This window comes from Nomia melanderi, chromosome 3 (assembly GCF_051020985.1).
Source record: "Nomia melanderi isolate GNS246 chromosome 3, iyNomMela1, whole genome shotgun sequence".
NCBI lineage: Eukaryota > Metazoa > Arthropoda > Insecta > Hymenoptera > Halictidae > Nomia > Nomia melanderi.
The window spans coordinates 7,219,139-7,241,337 of NC_135001.1; the positions used below are offsets into that span (position 1 = coordinate 7,219,139).

General features: G+C 39.5%; 1 protein-coding gene across 7 annotated transcripts in view; it reads right to left on the bottom strand.

The window, feature by feature from the left end:
• spri (Src homology 2 domain-containing protein sprint) overlaps positions 1–22,199 on the bottom strand; it is a 310,137-nt gene that overhangs the window by 177,560 nt on the left and 110,378 nt on the right. For all 7 annotated transcript variants that reach the window (XM_076365610.1, XM_031984934.2, XM_031984944.2 and 4 more), the window contains one exon: positions 5,427–5,500. In XM_076365610.1, coding sequence (XP_076221725.1) covers positions 5,427–5,500 — 74 coding nt within the window. The remainder of the gene's footprint in view (positions 1–5,426; positions 5,501–22,199) is intronic.

Here is a 22,199-nt window from a genome sequence, read left to right on the forward strand (position 1 = left end):
CTTCGATTGAACTTATTCGACAGATTGATTAAAAATTGAGTTTTATGAAGGCAAGAGAGGTGTTTATTGGATTGAAAATATTAAATTGTATTTAAGATTTACGGAATAATCAAAGAAGAGGATGAACAGGATAAATTGCGATTCGTTGCTAAGGGAAAAGTTGATCTCATTTGACTAAGTGTTAATTAATTTATCATTTCTAGCAAAAATGAATATTTTTATTAAAGATTCTAGTGTAACTGCTCAAAACATCAGTGGACATTACTATATCGAACCAGCCCACTGGTTCGTATTTTACTGATACTGAAATATGCGGTTTCAAGGCGTTGCCACTGAAAATTAAAGGGTTAAAACAATTTTACACCGTACATTGCTATTTTTGGAGGCAAATTGCATTCATGGTATATGCATGAAATAAAATTTCAAAAATATTTCGCAATAGGCAAACAAAGTATGGGACATTCGTTGTGTGTAAGTGTGCATAACATTCGAATACTTTTGTTGCTGACTGTATATACATTCGTGCTCCCGTGGAACTCTTTTAACGCCGGCGGCTTGAATAAAAAATAATTCCAACGTGTCCCGGAATTTCGAAGAGGAATTACCAGCATCGGGAAACGCAACCTCGCGAGCCTCGAATTCTGAGCGACGACAACGACGACGGCAAAAAGGAGAGCGAATCGGACCCTTTGATTTCGCGAAACCTTTCGAGCTCGCTCGAATGCGAATCACTTAACGCGCGAGATATATGTTCGTTGCGAGATGTTTTCTGATGAAATACGGAGCAGAGAAAAGGATACTGGTGGTTTGTGAATGAGGGGATGTGAAATTGGTGAATTCTGGGAGCGGAAGTAGGATTATGGAAATACTTTCGTCAATGCCGAAGAAATCGTAGCGGATGCATGGATGGTTTTTATTATGAACGAAGGATTGAATGGGGTTTTTGTGGGTAGATGTTTGTTTATGGGAAATTTCTAGAAATTGATGAAAGGTGTTAAGAAGTAGCGAATGATGGCGTTAATATAAAATAATAGAAATTAATGGCGCTACTAGGGATTTACATAAGTTAATAGAAAATAATGGAGATTAATGGGAATTAATAGAAATCATCTTCCACCTCAAACGCTAAAATTTTAGTTATACGATTTGAAGAAATTAAACCCATTCGGCAATAATTATCACGAATCCTCTTACAACCGCAAAATCAACTGCAGAACGCTCTCAATCTAACGCAAGAAATTTCGTTCATTTCCAGATCGAAGTGGAACGAGGGAAAATTCGGTAACGAGCTGGCTGCTAGGGACAAAAAGTGCTCGTTATGGTAGAGAGATAGCAGGAGAGCTTGCAGCTTGCGAGGATGGCTCTAGCCGGCAAGAAACGACTGGCAGCTGGCAGCCGAAAGCGATTACGCATAATATTATAGCGCTGATCCGGGACACATGCCGCGAATTGGCTCGTTTGTTCACCGAGGAAATGAAAATTCCTCACGTACTTATTGTTCACTCGGTCTTCGTCCCATTTTCTTCCGTCGTCGTCGAGTTTCTCTCATTCCGCGGATCAAGACGTAGATTGATGCGAGAACTCCGCGAAAATTCTCGCCGGCGAACTATTCGAATCGAGAAGGGACGCGATCAGGACGCAAACTTTCGTCATTAGTGGCTGTGCATTAATTTCGATGTCTACGTTTCGCTCGAGTATTCACGTTGACAAGAATAACGATACACTCTCCCGAATTATCGTAGCAATTAACCCCTTCGTATCATCTGTCACACTCAAAAGGGTTATAAACAAAAATGAACAATAATACTTTAATTATTCTGTGTAATTTGAAGCACATTGAAAAGAGTTATAAATGAAAATTAACAAAAACACTTTAATTTTTCTGTGTATTTTAAAATGAATAAGTAAACAGAGGTAATTAACCCTTTTAGATCATATAAAACACATAAATGAGTTATAAACAGAAATGAACAATAATGCGTTAAATATTCTGTGTAGTTGAAAATAAATAAGCAAATAGAAATAATTACAAGCAAAATAAAATCAAATCTGGACAGTATGTGGCTAACAGAAGGATTAGATTAGAAAGAAAGGGTTAAACTAATGCAGCTACGTTGAATTTCTTTCGCGATCGAGTCTGGCTTCGCAAGAAAAATAAACGAGCGATCAAGGCCAATTAAAATGACTCATCAACGTATCGCTTTGGCGTTCGCATTCGGATCACGCGCTGTAAATGTTGAATCACTTTCGAGGATTATTAATCACTATGATTTAGTAGTAGATAGGTGCTTGTGATATTAGTGTTACTGTACAATGAACATGGATTGAATTCCATTGTTCCGTAACGTCAATTAAGATAACAGTACAGGTTAAAGCACGAAACTAGAGTAGTCTTGAAAATATTCATGTTTCTAATAAATTCTCCTCAACAATATTTGTTTATTTAATTCCACGAATTCTCTGCCCAATTCGTTAATCTCGAGATTGCTGACTTTGATTCAACAATTGCTATTTAATAAACCCTCATGGCATTCAACGTGTTAACTGTTGAATTTAGTTCGAACAATCTCTCATTAAGCTCATTACACAATAAAATCAAACAATAAACTGTATACTAGTCAAACGCAGAGTAAATACGTCCACAATATATTCTAACGAAAAACGAAAACACGAACAAGAATTACAGATATATTTAAAAGAATGAACGATTTATCGTTAAATCGTATCATTTTGCGTGTCAAGATGACGTATACACTCGTCGAACGCAGTGGTTAAAAACCGGACTCGCGTTGGTTCGAAATTCACGACGTCGATTCAGAAACAAATCAAACCGATTACGAAAAATCGTTTCTATCGAACGCGCGTTGTCCGAGCGTACCGTTGTTTCGCAAAGAAAATGGCGGGGGGCCGGAAGTCGTAGAACGCGCGCGAGCGGCACGATTTAATAACGATCCGGAGAGGCGCGAAAATAAAATCAAGAAGGCGGTGTATAAATTGCGCGCCGCCCGCCGTCGTATAGCCGCAATAACGTCGAAAGTTAGGCGAGCGCGCATTTAATCCGACGAGGCGGCCGTTATACGGTGTCCCATATACCATCGCGGATATTGTAGGCGAAGTCTCTCCCATAGATCACCGGGGAAGCCCTTACGATATGGAAATTATTCCCGCTCGCGCCGCCACGAGGCGTCCGGGAAGATTTCCATCATAAATTACTGGGAACTCGTGATTTAACCGTGGTCACGCGAAACGGGGTGGCTCTAACGATGCCCGTACCGACTCAGTCCGGTCCGGTCTAGTCCGTGTTGTCCACCCCGTTCGAGAGGCGGCCGATCTATTGGCCGTGACGCTTGGGAACTCGAAAGCCTGTGCACTGAAAGTATACCGTTCAACCTTTTACGCTTGTGCGCTGTGTTATAGCTTTTAGAATGATACCTGGGGTGTTCGGTTAATATGTTGACTGCCACGAGAATTTCGAGCGTTTTGTTATAGTAATTAACCCTCTGTAGGCTCATGTAACTCTGAAGTCACATATCAGTATGTTGGCATCTTGTTAGTTTATTTCATTTTGCACCGGAAGTGGTCAATAAAATAAAGTAATCAGTTAACTTCAACTTTGTACACTCAGGCGTGAAAGTTTAACGTCATTGTAACTTGAAAGTTACGAAATATATTCGTTTTGTCGCGATGTAAGGTGTTATTGAATACTCGCGACAAATATGTTTGCAAGTTATTTATTTATGTAGACGAGTGTTCGGAGGCAGAACGGGTAATCTGCTTCCTCGCGCCTTTCCGCTTTATTTATTAATATAGTAAAATATCTTCACCAACTTACAGGCTTTAGGGTAGGCTTAATTGCCTATACCTAACCATTTGTAAGTGGTCAATGCTATTTCCTACCAACGCTGCAAGCCACGTACCGCTACAGTTTGATGAAATTATTGAAACTATTGAATACATTTTTAATTCATATGTTGATATTTACTAATTTTGTACTGCATAGATTTTGTTATAATCGTGAGCAAAAATTAGACCCATAGAGGGTTGAATTATTCTTTCGTAGTGAAGGCAAATGGTATTAGAAGTATTTAATAATGATTTGATATTAGTAGTCATATTACGCTATTATCTAACTGCTTATGTTACTAAAGATTTTTAGTCGATATCAATCTTCATATTGTAATTGTTTTCAAGCAATTTCGAAGTTCCGGTCATCGATGATCATCGTGGCAGTCAACGCGTTAACCCACTCGAAAGTTTATCGCTAGAAAAATTCTGCTTTCTGATGATATCGGAACGTTTTTGGAAACTTGCTTAGAAAGAAATTACATGTGAATTAAAGGACGAAGCTGGTTCATTTCAATATTCCTCGTATTGACGAATGATAGAAAAATTAACACGTTGACTGCCACGAAAAATATCAGCGTTTTATGTATCACTTATTCTTTCTATAGCAAAGATATAAAGCAAGAATTATTAATTCTTTGATACGAAAATTCTTATATTACCCTATTATCTAGTTATTTACGTTACGGAATATTTGCATTCGAAATCAATTATCTTCCAAGTCATAATTATTTTCTTGTAATTTGAAAGCTCCGGTCATCGGTGACCGCCGTGGCATCACACAAAGTGTTAATGTTAAATATCAGAATCAAGTGGTGACAGAGTTTCGAGTGCAAAAAGGTTCATTTCTTATTTCTGTTTTTTCGTGATATTTGTAGTGAAATTCGAGGTCGTTTGGTCTTGTAGATTTTGTAAGGAAAGAACTTATTTGTATCTTATTGTTCCAATGACCAAATCATCGTTCAAAAGTTTCGAATTTTCCGTGTTAAATCTACAACTCCGATACAGAGACATCTATCTGCAAATTGCAACTGCTTGTTCCATTAATAATTACATTCCATTAATATTTCACTTATATTTTCGCAATTTTAAAAGCCAAACAACCCCGGAATACGTGAAACAATATTAACACGTTAAATACCGTGAGGGTCACCGGTGACCCCCAACCAAATCGAATTACTATAATTCATTCAATTAAATGTTGATTATTTGAAAACATTTCTACATTATAAATAATACTACGTAGTGCAGTGACATTCAGCTAGATGAGCATGTAATAATAATAATGCAATTCATTGAAATGATTTGATATTATATTTTTTTCCATTTTGTGTATTTTACTCCATGAAATCGTGCGGCGTTCAACGTGTTAAACTTGCCAACCGAGTGATTCTCGAGATCGACCTTCGCGTGCGATTTTATTCGCCAAGAACGTCCGTATGATTTCCGTCTTGCTGTATTGGACGTTATCGCAGGAGAATTGCGGGGGGGGGGGGGGGGGAGCCGATCGGAATCGATCGACTCGAGTGGAGGCCTGCTCTTGACCTCGAGAGGACGAAGAGAAAAAAGAAGTGAGTACTCACCGATCGTAGGAATTCGGGGTCGTGCAGAGCTCGCTCAGCATGCAGTCCAAATCGGTCGCCAGGGAATTAAGCAGCTGAAAGAGAAGCGGAAGGAGGTTAGGGGTTGCCGGAGCACGCTCCGTTCCGCGGAGGCACGTCAATCGCGTTTTACCGCTTAACTCCTTAACGCACAGTTTTTTTGAAAAAAACCGGCCAAAAAAAATCAATTTTGATATACTGCGCTTTTGTTCCATGGAAAAAGGCTATATTTTATTCTTGAATAAATAAGTGTTACAGCTTACAATCCCATGTAAATGATAAATATCAATAAAACGATTTTTTTTCTTTGCTTTCACATTGTTATTTTCACAGTTTGGCCTGTTTAGCGCGCTCAAATTAACTCGAGCGTGCAAGTTAAGGGGTTAATGAATACACGAGTTGGGCATTCGGTACAAAATATCTTGCCCCTTTGACATCGATTTCGTACACATTTCTATTCCCAATGAAAATTCAAAGACACTTTAGCAGGCTTAAGAATTCTTACGTGTTTTCCATACCAATGCGAACCGAAATCAAGTCTAGAATAATCTAGATTTGAAGATGTAAATTTTACTTGAAAAGGAAAGGTGTTTTATGCAATTTCACAAACGCACTGTAGGACATTTATAGGACATTTCTATTTCTTGAAATTAGTATAATGGAGGTTGTATATTATTTTCGGAATATAATAAATAATAGTGCATAATATAGTAAATAAAATGGTGTTATTCTCATATTGGTCAAACGTTGGAAGAACATTTATGGAAAGTTTCTATTTTTAGAAATTATTATAACGGAGGTGACTGTATGTTATTTGCGGTTCATAGCAAATAATATACTGCATCATACAGTAAATAAAATAGTAATATTCTCCTTTTGGAAAAAAGACAATATAAATTTCCCCAAAACAAATTCTACGAAAAAAAACGAAAAATGCAATTACCAAAATTTACTCTGGAGAACAAGATTTGTAATTATACATAATATTCTAATATCGTAAATGCGAATGTTAAGCGATCGTTTATTTCTCAGCAAGCCGTACAACGGTTGCTAAAGAATCTACACATTTCACGTAGAACATCTCGGCAACATCTCACGCCTAGAGTCAACTGAGGCTACCCCGCGTGTTCTAATGGAACACGTTAAACTGTAACATTGTATCATTCGCCGCGGCACGAAGTTACGGAACGCGAGCGCAGCTGTTAGCCGCCGAACAGCAGGGAATTAAATTCAATTTTCCGCCGGAACTCTGTCCCATTAGCGGAACACTGTCATAATCAACCGACCGGTATTAGCGTATATCGTGGACGCCGGTGCATCGGCTACCTGTAATCACGTTAATCCTTAATTGAACGTGTTGTAGCGAAACCGCGTCGTAAAATCGCTGCCGAACGCCGTTCGCGAGCTATCGCACGAACCTACGTAGCCGCCGCGTGTTAACCCTTAACCCTTTGCCTTATAATATCGTGTCAGACCAGTGGCGAAGATTTCAAACAGGATTCGATAGCCGTTAATATCACTTAATTCCTTCGAGCTCAAATTAAATAGGTACTACCCTTCTGTCGCCGATTTTTATGCTTTAGAGCAGATTTGGAGAACTTGGGATTCTTTTCTTTTTTCTAGGTAATTGTTAATGACAAAGTAGGTTAATTGTAACTGAAAAAGATGGAAATAAGAAATATAATATAAATAGAAATATAAGAAGAAATATAAGAAATGATGGAGGTAACTGTTAGTATTTTGGATTAAAGTGAAATTAAATGAGATGAAACTGAATTATTAGGGTATAATGGTTGGGGCTAGGAATTATTATTTGTTGTTCAATTAATTGTTAGATCTGGGGATTGTTAGGTAATCGGAATAATCATTGGCGGTTTGTGAGATCTTCTATAGTTAAAGGTTAATGTTGATGATTTGTATTTTGATGCAAGTGAACAGTTTCCAGTAGATCACGTTTGCAAGCGACTTTGTGTCCCGTGTTGTTAGTATACAGTCGGTCGGATTTCGGAGTGAAGTTTAAATCTTGTCGACGAAGTGCATGAAGTTCATCGGAGGAAGTTTTGATAGAAGTGTTTGAGAAACTGGAAGAATTCTTGGCAAACGTGGCAGGACTTTGCTTCGACAGGAAGAAGTTCAAAGGGCGTTCAAAAGATTGCGAAGTTTCTGTGACTTTACGTCCTTCCGGGGGGAATGTAGATTGCTTGTAATCGATTTGGATACTCAATGAAGCTTCTGACTATTTTAGAGATGGTGGAAATAAATTGTTTCGACTCAGATATTCACTTTATAAGGTAACAGAAGATTATAAATACTATTCATAAAAATAACTACACCATTTCACATTCTTTTTCTAAGAAAAAACCATTTCTGTTCCATGTTGTGCATATAAAATAAATAAAGCCATCCAAACCATTCCAAACCATTCACATCATTCCGAACATTTTTTAGAAAAATAAAACGTCCCGTTCTCGGTAAAAATAAAACCCTGCTTCCAAAAATAACCGTCATTCGAAACCATTTCTGAAAAATTCCTCTTCCTCACGAAGATACAAATTCTATTCCAAAAAACAGCACTCCAATTCCTTAACCACTTTCCGTCACACACCTTCAGCAATTCAAAATTACTTAACAAATTCGAAAAATAGAAGCAACTGTATTCAATAAAGGTCATCGTCCTACTCCCCTGAACTTGAACCGTAAAATCTTAAACGTTCCAGACCTCCAAGAGCTTGCAGGTAGAACTCACTTCTCAAACAATTTCTACCACGCATCTTCAAGAAATCAACATCGTTCAAAAAGTTAAATCATCGAATCAGAAGAAAAACAATAAAGACGTCTTAACACTAGAACTACTGAGCATTTAATATGATTCGTATATAATCCCTATAAAAACTGTAACAATAGATTATTTTCAGTTTCTTCAGGCATTCGTTACAGTGTTTAAGTAAAACCATTTTCGAAATCATTTCGAATATTCAATGCTTTTATGGTATAAAAATTTGCGAAACAAGGGAACCAAAGTCAATTTTGACTGGTAGTTCTAGTGTCAAACGTTCCAGACGTCCAAGAGCCCTCGGGCAAAGCTTAAGCTTCCGGACTTTCCGTTAGCGACAAAGTCGGCGTCCGCCCCAAGATTCAGGGATGAAAAATATATTGGCGAATTTCATATTCCTTTGCGAAAAGGAACTGCGGGTCTCTCCGTAAGGAACGGAAAGGTTTCTGGAGCGGCGGGGGAGAGGGTAGAGCGTCCCGTCCCAGGGACAGACGGGGCGTTCCTCCTTGTACACCGAATGCCTGCTGTATTAGCATTGCATCACGGAATCGGAGCCCGGAAAATTAGAAGGTTTCCATCCGGAGGCAGTTTCGCAAAGTCAATATTGAACGTGGAGAAGACGTCCGATAAAGTTTCACGGGCGCGCAACACGGCGAACGAAATCGACCAGCGCTGCGTCCGGATCGTTTATCGCAGAATTAACCTCGACGCGGTCCTCGGTTTATCCGCACGTTGAAGATATCATTGGAAAAGCAGGATAAACTGGTAACAATTATTTCTTTCTAACATTGCGACATTTGAAAATGTTTCGAGGAGAATGAAAGAGCGAATTTACTTTTGTCATATTGTGAGATTCAAAAGTCTTTTCGGTAACGTTGAAAAACGATTAAATCGTTGTAACGTGAAATTTGATAATGCTTTTTGATTGAATGAAAGTTTTTTAATATTATAAACTTTGAAACGGTACTACAGAGATGAGAACGTAGTTGCGGAAAATGACCCGAAGAAGACAGCAGGGTCAAGATATTAGGCGAAACTTTCGTTTTTCAATGTGATTTCCTATCCTTCCTTTATTTTGATAAAGAATTACAGTAAAACAAGGTTTTTTCAATTTAAAGTATATTCTCCTTCATTATCTATACATAATGGAATCAATGGACGATCGAGCACCTTGTATAATTAAAGATACCACAAATTTAAATACCAAAAAGATATAAATTATCAACAAACGACAGTAACACCTATAACGAAGCAACATCCCTTAACACCATTTCTACCGAAGGTGTCAAACGGCATCTTCTGAAATTTTATCTTAAAATTATTTTTCGAGTGTAGTCGTATATTCGGAATTGACTTTACGACTTTTCCAATAACGATTATAAAATTAACTACAGGAATTGTCCAAAATTCAATTGAGGACAAACTATTAAACTGAAAAAATAATATTAAGTTAAAATTTCAAAAGGTGTCAAAAGACACCTTCGGTAAAAATAATATTAACCCCTTAACTTGCACGCTCGAGTTAATTCGAGCGCGCTAAACAGGCCAAACTGTGAAAATAACAATGTGAAAGCAAAGAAAAAAAATCGTTTTATTGATATTTATCATTTACATGGGATTGTAAGCTGTAACACTTATTTATTCAAGAATAAAATATAGCCTTTTTCCATGGAACAAAAGCGCAGTATATCAAAATTGACTTTTTTTGGCCAGTTTTTTCCACAAATCTGTGCGTTAAGGGGTTAATACGTTAAGCGCCATGTCAGTCACCGATGACTGACTCTTCTGAATTACTTCAAACCAATCCTAACATGCAAGATAATCGTTGTCGAATCAAAATGTTTAATGACGTAACGAAGTTGGTAATAATGCGCTGCAAGGATTGCCAAATCATTAATAATTGTCCCTACTTTTCTTTGCCACGAAAACCTTCAGAATTCTATGTATCGCTTATCCTTTGGTAGCAAACATAAAGAGAAACAATGCTTATGTTACACTGTTATCTAGTAATTTACGTTATGAAATATTTCCATTCGACATTAGTTATCTGACAAATTGTAATTATTGTCATGTAATTTGTAAGCTTTGATCATCGGTCACCGACATGGCAGTCAACGTGTTAACGCGTAGAAAAACAAAGAATTCAAGTAACCAGCTTCAATCGGGCCACCCGGTACACACGCCGCTCCCAATTCGTCATCGAAGGTAGGGGACGAACGGCGATGGTTCGAAAGGGGACGCGCGCGGTCGGATTAAAGGCATCAAAAAATAATTCTCCTTTATTTGGAGAATCAACGACGTTAATGATACTCGTAATTAGACGGCCGTGGAACGGGCGAAGTTCGCCTTAATCCCGTTCCGGGGCGGGTCGCGATTTACGGCCACCGTGGACTCCCCGTTTATGAAAAAAAGCTCTGCCACTGGGACTGGGTGTTACTTTCGACGGTGATCCCCGCTCGAGAGGGGACTTTTGTAATAAAGTAACTTCCCTCGAGGAACTCTTCTCCGGCGTGCTCTTGTCTTTTTCTTTTCTTTCTTTCCTCTATCCGTCGCGCGCTGCGAGCCAGTCCGGTGAATCTGTAAGCTCGCCGAGCTTACGTCTTATCACGTAACGCCTTGACATTAATACGGGATTATGCAATAGCGCCGTTGAGTTATCCCGTGAGTCATCTTCGGCCGTGAGCCGCGGCCTGACCCGGCGAGTTTTCTCGAGTCACGTTTTCGGGACATATCAAATGGGAAGCAGTCTTCATGGTGAAATTTATGCTAATGGCTCGAACTTCGGGCTCCCTGAGATGGACTGGGTATTCTTTCTTTACGATACGAATATAATTTATTGATCGCGAAAATACTCTCGGATCAGACAGTGAAGCCGGGTGATCGTCTCTTTGAATTCAATGATTTCGACGCAGGGCGATGAGTGAAAATAGGGAATGCTTCGACTGCAATGTTCCTTTTTAGGAATCTGTTGCAATAACTGGTTTGTAAGTTTAACCCTTTGCACTCGAGAACTGACTCTCAGTCGCCATTTCATTCGATATAACAAAACTACAAAGTGTTATATATTAAGTTTTGTATAATGCGTCAATATGTGAAATATTTATGTAAAATAGCTTTGTTTAATTTACGTACGCGTTCTCATTACACTGTCGAATGTTTCTAGTGAAAAGCTTCCGAGTGCAAAGGGTTTAAAAAATAAATAAAAATAAATTCCGTTTCAATAACAACCGTCTCCTTCCAATGAGACTCGTGGAAGCTCGGACACCCATAGTTCAAACGAGCCGTGACCTAACGACTGGGAATGATCGAAAAACGCGTCGAGTACCGTCAAATACCCAACAATGACACGTGCTGTGTTACGCGTCGGAGGAGACACGTCCAACAGGGAACGGGATATGAAAATTTCAGAAACAGTCTGAGAATCGAAGGGAATGGGGTGACGTACCCGTGTCACGGGGCGGTTCGATACTCGTATCGACAGATTGCGGTGGTCCGTGACTGGCGCGCGCGGGAGGGTCGCGTCGCTGCACGCCGCAGGGAGGGCGGAATTGCAATTACATTCTCGCGATGACCCTTTAAGGCCGAGGCAAGCGAGAGAGTCCGCCGTTGGGGTCGGCCGGTGGCATTTAAATTGAGCTCGAAAATGTGCGCCACGCTGCGCTCCGAACGCGTTATTGCTTCACGTAACATCGGCCACTCGGGGAGGGCCATTCGCCAGATGAACGGATTGCTCGGGAAAGTCGCGCTATGTACGATATTATATCATTATCGCGCCGCGGCCTTGGAAAAGACACGAACAAGACTGCGTTCTTGTACTGCTGGAAATCATTTTCACCAAGTGAAACGACTAAACAATCAACCCTTTGCACTCGACAATATTTCTCATTGCAAACATTCATTATTTTCTGACAAGATACTAACGATATTCTTTGCAACTTACATGAAGGAATATTTTGTATAAATCGTGCGGCAGAATTGTTTTATTTCTATGTTTCATACGTTAACACTATGCCGTCCGGGGACACCACGTTGGTGTCTCGCGAAAACAATCGAACAAATGCCGGTGACGCCACATGGGTGTCGCGTGCGAAGCTACCGAAATTTTGCGAAAATGGAGAGACAGGATTGAGAACTATTGAGATTAGTAGAACTTGACGTTCGATGATCTCTCGAGAACCTTGAGGAAATCCCGGTGACAGGCGAAATGATCTAAACGAGTCCTACCGGCGCCAAACAAAAGATTCCCGATTACGCGCGCGGACGGCATAGTGTTAATACCTTTGTAGCGGTACGTGGCTCGCAGCGTTGGTAGGAAATAGCATTGACCACTTACAGATGTTTAGGTATAGGCAATTAAGCCTACCCTAAAGTCTGTAAGTCGGCGAAAATATTTTACACTTTTTACACGTGCCTAGCTGAATAGAAAGAAATTCACAATTTTTCCCCTGCCAAAAAATCGAGGCGACGTTGGAGAAGGGAATCAGCTCCACTCTCGAAGTTTCCAAGGGGTAACGCCTTTCCGAAGACGAAGATAAATAAAGCGGAAAGGCGCGAGGAAGCACATTACCCGTTCTGCCTCCAAACACTCGTCTACATAAATAAATAACTTGCAAACATATTTGTCGCGATTATTCAATAACACCGTACATCCCGACACCTTATTCAACATTTTATATTGAATTTTTCATTTTATAATTTTGCTCCGTTCAATTAAATGGTGACTGAGAGTCGCCTCTCGAGAACTAATTAGAATTCATAAGACTGACGTCGAATAGAAATGTTCAATAGCGTGGATAACTAGAACAGTATAACGTAAGAAACTGTGGGCGAATAAGTAATAATTGTTCCTTTTTAACTTTGCTTCAAAGAAACAAGCGATACGTGAAACGCTGGTGTTTTTCGTGGTAGTTAACCCATTGCCGTATAGTTTTAGTTTTAAAATCGTGCCTAGAAACGCAGTTTTTTTTTCATTGTTTGCTTGGACTTGTTCAGATCATGAAAAATCGTACACAAAATCAACTTAAGTGTTATCTAGACTGTTACGTCATTTTTGTTCAATATGTTATTGAAGAATAAACAAAAGAAGCATTAGTACAGTCCGTAAAATGAACGGCTATAGCCATCGTTTGCGGCAATGGGTTAATGTGTTAACCAGTTAATTGTCGCGACCTCTTTGATAAATACCGTATTCTGGTACGCATACATATTCGTATCTATAAATAGTTTTTTTAAGAATTTTCATTCGAGTAAGGTGAATCTGTAGAATTGGTTGTTTTAAAAATGAATGTTCCGTTAACCGGTTGGTTGTTTTTGGATGAGTATACTGACCGTAACACAAAATCTTGCCATTTATTGATGACGAGTATACTCGTTGAAACAGCTACTGGTTAATACGTTGACTGCCATGGGTGTTATTGCTGATCGATGCTTCTGAATTGCTTGAGAGTTGAAATATGGAAGATGGATTTTGAATAAAAATGTATAATAGTTATTCTTTGGTGGGGAGGATGAATAGGAACATTTAATTATTCGATATGACAATCTTTGGATTGTACTATTTTAAAATTATTTACGTTATTAGTCTTATGCGAAATACTGATTTTTGTGGCAATTAACGTGTCAGTTGATGAAAGGACTATTCGAACGAGTACGATATACTTTTGTAGCCGTTGGAAAGGTTCTATAGTTCTATTGTGGTTTACAGTGTTTATTTGAGCAGGACTTTATGTACAACAAACGCTTTTAATTTAAACAGAGATGCAGGTAAATACATAGATAACAGACCAAATAACGTCTAACCAATTATTAGTTAATATCTCGAGATATAGGTCCTCAACGCACCAAACGAAGAAGCAGGATTAATCGCACTGCCTGGTGCGTTTGCTAAAACATCCCGGAATTTCAAAAAAGCACCGAAACCATTTTATTATCGAGTAACGAAGCAAAAGCAACTATCGAGTTATCGACTATTAATTCTCTCTTTACCGCGCGACGGGACGAGAGAAAAATAAAAGACAATTCGGGAGCGAAGCACTCGGTTATTGCGCACATCCCTTTCACGGGACCCCTATTCACGGCTTTAATTACGCGTGGTCATTGTGCGATCCCGTATTAATGCCGATAGAAACGGTTCGAGTGGAATTACATAAATAATGAACGGAAAAGCGGAACCCGCTTTCACGGCCGAGTATCATGCGACAGGCGTACATCGGGAGAAATTCGTGAAAATAGATGGATAGAACGGGTTTGATGAATAATTTCGATTAATCTCTCAACTGGGAATAACTAGTTGACTCGTCAGCGAAGTTTCACTTCTCAATAGTTCAATAGTTTTCATTCAATAAATAATGTTTGTGTTTCAAGTCGTGTCTGTAGTAATACGAACCATCCAATGTCGAAGAGTATCATTGTAAAATCAATATTCTGAGAACTTTGTAAATTAGATGTTCATTTATTCATATAAATGTATTGTGCAGTGTTTACTGTATTAATTTAATCCACTCCTGTTTTATTCGAATATGTTAATTACATGTGATAATTACATTTAATGAATTATTTGTTTCAGTAACTGCTATTGCTTTAATATATTCAATGTATACTGTTTTAATTAACTGAAATTAATTTAATTCCAATTGTAGTTTATTGGATGTTTACGTTTGGAAAATACACGGTTCAAAGGTTAAACTCGACTCGACGCGCAGCTGAGGAGGTTGTTAGAGTTCTTCGATCGAGACCATTCGCGTCGCGAAGGAGGCGATCGAGAGTCTCGAGGCCGGGGAACCGGGCTTGTAGGGTGCAAAAGTTCGTCAACAATCACCTCTTCGCGTTGCTACGACTCGGAGACAATTCGAAGAAATCCTGGACGATGAAGAGTTTGTTTATGATCCGAGGGGGGGGGGGAGTGAGTCATTTTCGAGGGAGTCGTGGGGGGAATTCGAAGGGGAATACAGGTGAGCTCTGAAAATGATTCGAGGGGAAATTGAGATGAGACTGTGAGGGGGTGTACTAGAAATGTTGAAGAGAATTCGGGGAGACGTTTTCGAGAAAATTATGGATAGCGTGGGAAGAAGTACAGAATATTCTAGAGGGAATTCGCGGAGAAATTCCAGGGGAGATTTTAGAGAGTACGAAACATTCTAAAGAAAATTCTAGAGAGAATTTGAGAAGCAATTTTGAAGAAAAATTTACTTCTATCGGTATTAAATTCAAACTGTTAAGAGGATCGTTGGTGACATTTTTTGAGTAATTGAACGCGTGTTTTAACTTCTTGTGAAATAACAGTGGTGTTCCAGAGGTACTACTAGATCACTTGATGGCTGGGCTGATTAATTAATAGCTAGACCAATTTTAGTAAATAAAATAGATAAAATAGATAAAATAGATAAAACAGATATAATATGTAAAATGGATAACATAGATAAGAGAAATAAAAGAAATTCGTAAATAAATCAAACAATTGCGATCTTAACTATTCGTCAATACGGTTACACGTAACCAATGGAAACTACAAAACAATGAAACAGAGAAACACTCTTTGTCCCTGTGCCGTGACAGTAGACATCGAGCCGTCTCCCAACTGGACTTAATTGAACCGTTTATTGGCTCGCGAGGATCCGAGATCAATACGAGTTGTCAGGTAGCCACATTTCCGGCCGCAGTCAATCCACAGTCAAGAGACGCGCGTAATTCGAGGATATTTGGCTCGTACACGTAACCTCATGTATATTCGGCGTGAGTCACGCGGGCAACGAAGCATGGAACCCCATAGAACGCCAGTTAGATATTCCGGGTGCCGAACCTTCGCTGGCGAGCCCGATGGAAATCGATGGATTCGGTAAACTGACGGAGCGAACCGAGGAATCGGAATTTACCGGTGCAATCCGGCGATTTCTTCCGAGGCAGACATTTCTAACGAACTTCCAGCGAGAGGCGATGTTTGCGTTACCATGAAAACGACCGAACTAATATTACGCTAAATGCTGGCTGCCGGATTAACACGTTTACACTGGTGTTTACCACCGGTGGTGCACGACTAATTTACGATGTTCAACTGAACTAACGTTGATCATGATATTATTTATTGAATCATTAATATTTATCTGTAATTAGCGATTGATGTCGCGAAACTAGACTCGTAACGAAAGAATGTACTCATTACGATCCACGATTAAACAAAAACATTCGAATACGTTAAGCATGAAACTCGTTTCGTCTATTACAGAATCTAAACATTAAGATAAAATTGTCTTTAGTATATTCTCCATGAGCTGGAGCTTCTTCCTATGTACTCCATAATGCATACACATAACTTTGCCTGCAACTTTTATGTTTATAAGAATTTTCTAACTTTTCAATGAAGATACACGACATCAAATTATCGGTTCCATTAGAAAACCTAATTAAAACAGAAATCTTTAACGTAGCAATTTCGAATTACGTAGTGACAACTCTAAGTTACTTACGTTAAAATCTCATTGCAATTAATGTGGTACCAAAGTGTACTTTATCAAGTGCTACGAATACAGTATAACAAATTTGTATTGTCGTCCCCAGTATGACCACACGAGTGCAAAGGATTAATGTAATATTATACGAACATCGTATTAAATATTCTCACTGAATCTCAACAATTCAACACGCAGATGTTCACGTTCATCGCCAGAGTCTCTCGCAAACTCGGGAGACCCTCAACCGTGTCTAAATCCTCGCAAGAGAACGCGCTGCCGCGCGGTACGATCGACGGCGCCGGAAGCTGGGAACGAGTTTAACGTCCGCGGTTGTCCGCGAAAAATGTCACTCGTCGCGGTCCGAATCTTCGTTCCGGCCCGGGTCCCCCGTTCACCGGCTCTGGATTTAATTAAACAAAGGACGGAATTGAATTAAACGCGGCGACAACGGTACAACGTGTTGCGCAGCGGCGACGACAGCCGACCGGTGCTGATTGGATCTAATCCGTTTAATTCGGGGAATGAGTTTCAGCGGGCCATTTTAATTCGAGCTGCGATGTCCCGTCGCGTCGCGTTTGCTCTCGGAAACCGCTCTTCTTCCCGGTGCTCCGCGGCGAACAGTTTGGAGACCACCCTCTCTCTATTTCGTTGTTTAACGATCGCGAACAGGAATCTGGCAGATGGAGAAAGAGAGAGGGAAACTAACTATAGTATTTACAGTTGTCAGCAGAGTGCCCTTGTTTATGCAAATTATTAACACGTTCCCTGACGCGTGGGGAGTATACGCCCCACGCTGAACTTTCCGTTCAAGCCATTTGGTATTATCATTGTAAAATGAAGAATTTTTTAAAAATTCCTTATGCAGTCAATTATGGGCATCTTAATGCTATTGCTGATGCGCTCATTTAATCGTGGGGCGTATACGCCCCACGCGGCGTGGTAGACAATTTTTTTTACTGCGATTTATTTTCACGTTAGAAAATGCGGTTCCCAATCGGCAAGAAACTGTACTGTAAAAATTGCAACATTCTGGAATAATTGTATGGATAAACCACATTTATGTTTGCCATGTTTTAACAAAGTTCACCGTAATATCCCTTCCTGATTATATACAAACTTGTCACATAAATATAATATTAAATATATTTCAACTAAAATGTTTTATTTTAAACTAATATAGACATCATAAAAAAATATTATGTGTCAGGATGCGACTCGCTCGGTAGAGTAATGTTCAGCCAGGTATTTGTTAAACTAATTCCTAGAAAAGTTAATTTATTGGTTTGTTCTGTTATGCATCTTAGATTATAGACCCTTTCCTTGATAATTAGGATTTTTGCACTGTTTTAATTATTGTAAGGCATACTCCAGAAATGAAACAATACAGTTGTAAAGCGTGGGACCTGAACGGAAAGTATTGAAAAAACGGTCTGGCAGAGAACGTGTTAAAAATATAATTCTGATTTAACCCTAATCGGACCACGATATGACTGTGAGTCATGTTTGAACTTTTTACTTAAATTTTTTCACTATTTTATATTGCGAAAGTTCTTTTTAGGCTTTTAAAATTTGGGCCTCATAAACGAAAACAATAAACATTTTAACCATTCCTTTTCGTGGATGATCGTGGTATGATTCGTTATAAAAACACGTGGTACAATGAGAGTTAAGGTGAATTTGTTAAATCGAGTTATTAAACCAGTAAAAGACAAGTAACAAGTTTGTATCTAGTGACCCAGTTGTGGCGTTTAGTAAATTATGTATGATTAGTGAATGCGTGAGAAGGTACTTTGATGATTGATGATTCTTCAAAAGTATATAAGGAATACAGTTAAGAGAATAGTTCTAGAACTGGTTTAATTTCAGTATTAGTTTATCTTTAATATTGGTTTAGTATTGTCTCACTATTTGCATTGGTTTCGCTTTACCAATGTTTCACCAATATTATTGGCTTAGCTTCACTATTAATTTACTATCAGTAAACACACGGTAAATTACATTCCCCAACAGATGTCACGCGAAGCAGTCAAACCTACAACCACCAAAACTACACCCAGAATATTATTAATATTTCCTCGCGTCGCGCGCGTTCGACGCAATTTCGTACATCGCAAGTGTCCCGTAAACGCATAAAAGTCCGCGCTCTAGTTAGTAGGAATTACGTGTGCACACAATGCAAACCGCGAGTGACTTTTGTGCAACACACTCCGGTCGCAAGTTGCGAGCTAATGGAACGAGGAAGAATGGCAGTTCGTTGAAAGCGAGCTTTGGAAATGGATCGAGGACGAGGTGACTGTGGTTTGCAGGGGAGAACGACGGGACGCGAAGCATGCATCGCGGGACGGAGGCCTTTCAGACGCGTATTCCCGCTGTCTGGCCGATTGGTTTCCCGGGACACACTCGCGGTCTTTGTATGATCCGGTATTGCCATCCAAGGGATAGAAGGATGCGTCTACCTGCGCGATTCTTCGCTGCAATACAGTATAAAAAAGGTATAAAATACGTCTTGCTGTCTCGAATATACTAGGACACTGTCAGCAACCCTTCCGACTTTCGATGAGGTGTTTACATCTTCCAATCATCCGTGTCTTCTGCAATTTTATTTGCTGTTGGAAAAATGTTTCAATTTTCTCGTGGCTTTTCTTTTGTTATTTTGACACGATGTACAGTTACTTCAAACACTTCGATCTTTTAGAGAGTGTTCTAATTTTCTGTCCCTTTTTCGGCGTGGCAGAGCATCTTGTTTCTTACATTATTTCCTGCGTCGAAATGTAATTACTATTTAATTACTAATGTTCAATTTTCTTTCTGCTTTTTCTTTTTCTTTCTTGTAAGAGAATGTAGGAAATTTGTTTATTCCGACTGCAATGCTCACCATTCCAGTTATTCCTCGCTCACCCGTACACCTCGCGTCAGCAACTTTATGATCGGTTGCCCGTCCAGTTAATCCACTGTTAGATATTCCCTCCTCGTATTTTTTACATTTACAATTTTCCTGCGAACGATCATCGTATTGCCCTTGGAGTTTACTCAAACAGTTACCCTATAGACTCTACATAAACGATCATGACCTGAATGTTCGTTTACATTCTTTCCCGTGCTCGTCAGCAACACCATGAAACATTACAGAATGTTAATATCGCGCAACGGAATTCCTTCAAAATGAAAAGTCTAACAGTTCTTACAATAAATACTAAAATACTTATTATAACCCCTCACGTAATATACAAATAGCATTTCCCGCAAAAATTCATATAACATTGCAATGAGAATTAAAAATCGTGATGAAATCGTGAAGCAATGAAATTTTCGACGGAACTTTAACAATAAATGTACTGACGGTTTATATATACCTATTCCTACCGTAATTAGTCAAATAACTAGTTATAAAATAAAGGTAAACATTAAACAATAAATTTTTTCTCAGTAAAAACAAGATCGAAAGGAAAGAAATTCGAAAACCGATTAATCGAATAATATAAGAACTGATATAAAGTTCACGAATAAAAGGAAATACAGAATTTTTAATCAAATTTGAAAAACGGTTATTTGACCGGTTACGTTTATTGTTAACCCTTTGCAGTCCAAAATGCCTTTGGCTTCTCGTTTTGAGGTTCGCGTCGACGTTATTTCATTCAATTACTTAATATGACGCTCTGATTTATTCAAGAATAATTAGGAATCACTGAAATGGTACCATTAAATGGTACAATTATGATACTACAAATGAATATAGAAAGAATTCTTAAAATAAGCAGACGTCGTAATAAACTCGAATGTCAAGTCTGACTCGACACAGAACTGGTAAGGGTTAATGGTCCATGTTGCCAGTGGAGAAGTTGAAAAATATTAAACGAACGCGTTGGAACACTTGCTAGTCGCCGAGCGTCCCACTCGGAAGGACGGTTCCCGTCCCCGGAAAAATGTTAATAAATTCCCGCGACATCGTCAAGGACGAAGCAAGGGAAAAGCGTGCTCCGAGATAAAAGGAGACCCGCGTGAGTAGAAAACGGAGAAAAAGAGAGAGAGGGGAATGCATAAATAAACGCTGCCACCCCGTCTTGTTCCAAGCGGCATTGTCATTCAGAGGGATGGGCGGGAGCTATCTTAAATGGAGATCACGGGGCCCGAGACGCGAAAAGAAGCGAGTCTCACGCGTGAATCACGATTTTGGTCAGGGACACGCTGTGCTCCCGAAAAATCATTTCTACATCTTATTCATGGAGGCTGCCGGGAACCCGGAATGAAAAGGAAGCGTGGATAACTCGGCCAGGGTCGTTCTCTAGCTAGAGGGTTTATCCTTGCCTACGAAATGGCTGGCTGACACGGATTTTCATCTCTGGGCTTCTTGCATCGTTCACTTTGCACGAGTTTATGAAACACATGAAAAGTTACGTGGTCACCTGCTGCACCGTTTCTTTACGCGAAATTCACGCCCAGTAAATGAGAAGTTGGAGACACAGGTGAAAAGAGTCGCGGACAAAGACTTCAATGACCGCTGGAAATAACTGGGTACGAGGAACATGAATGAAGGGAAATCGTAGAAATCAAGGTTTCTAGGTGGTTTCGTGTGAAAGGAATATTGTAGTTTGTGATTGTTAATCTTTAGGGAACGTTTGATGATGATGAACGTTTCAATGAGGTAGATAGCGATGGCTGGAAATTATGGTTCATCAATTGTTCTAGAGATGTTCCGACTTGCTTTCCTAAGATCCGATACCCTAATTAACCCTGCCTTAGTTCATCCCTAAATTCGAAATATCATTGAAACACTGGGAACATGTAGTCTAATGATATACTCCCAGTATTCTCAAATTTGGAATTATCGACGATAGAAGCGACTGAATCGAGAAACGTACTCGACATATTAAGAAAATGAAAAAGATCATGTCAAGAGAGGCTCCAAGAACGCAGAAGAATGAATCTCAGCATAAATAACAATTTACATTATTGAACACACGTGGTTTTTTTGAAAAATTATTAAGTGAACAGGCCGAGTAACGCGCGTTCTGAAATATGAGCCAATCGAAATCTCGACGAATGCACTCTGACGATCTATATAAGGGAGCACGAGTCAATCGATTTGACTGTTCGATGGTTCTAGCGCTGACACTGCAGCCTAGAACACTGTTTCTAGCGGAGGCAGGCGAAGGAGAACAGAGTCGTTCAGATCACTGCTCGAGATAGCCGACAATGTGTGTCTCGGGTCCCGTCCAATGGTCTGTTAGGTTGCATAACGTGGCCATACACACGGATCACCCCATATTTCACTGCGGCATACGTCGCACGCCACACACGGGGCAAAGAAGAGCACTGGCTGGTCCCGGAGGAACTTCGAAGTAGGATTTTGTGCCCGGGGGACTCGGGGAACTGACAAGTAGCAGCGGAGGACATAGTCAATTAATCTTCGATCCATCAGGGGAGAGAATTACATTGCGTAAGACTCCGGTGGATTGTGACGTGATGGATCAAAGCAAGTTCAAGACTGGTCGGTTATTATTATTAGACGTTGATCGGATGATACGAATCTCGGTA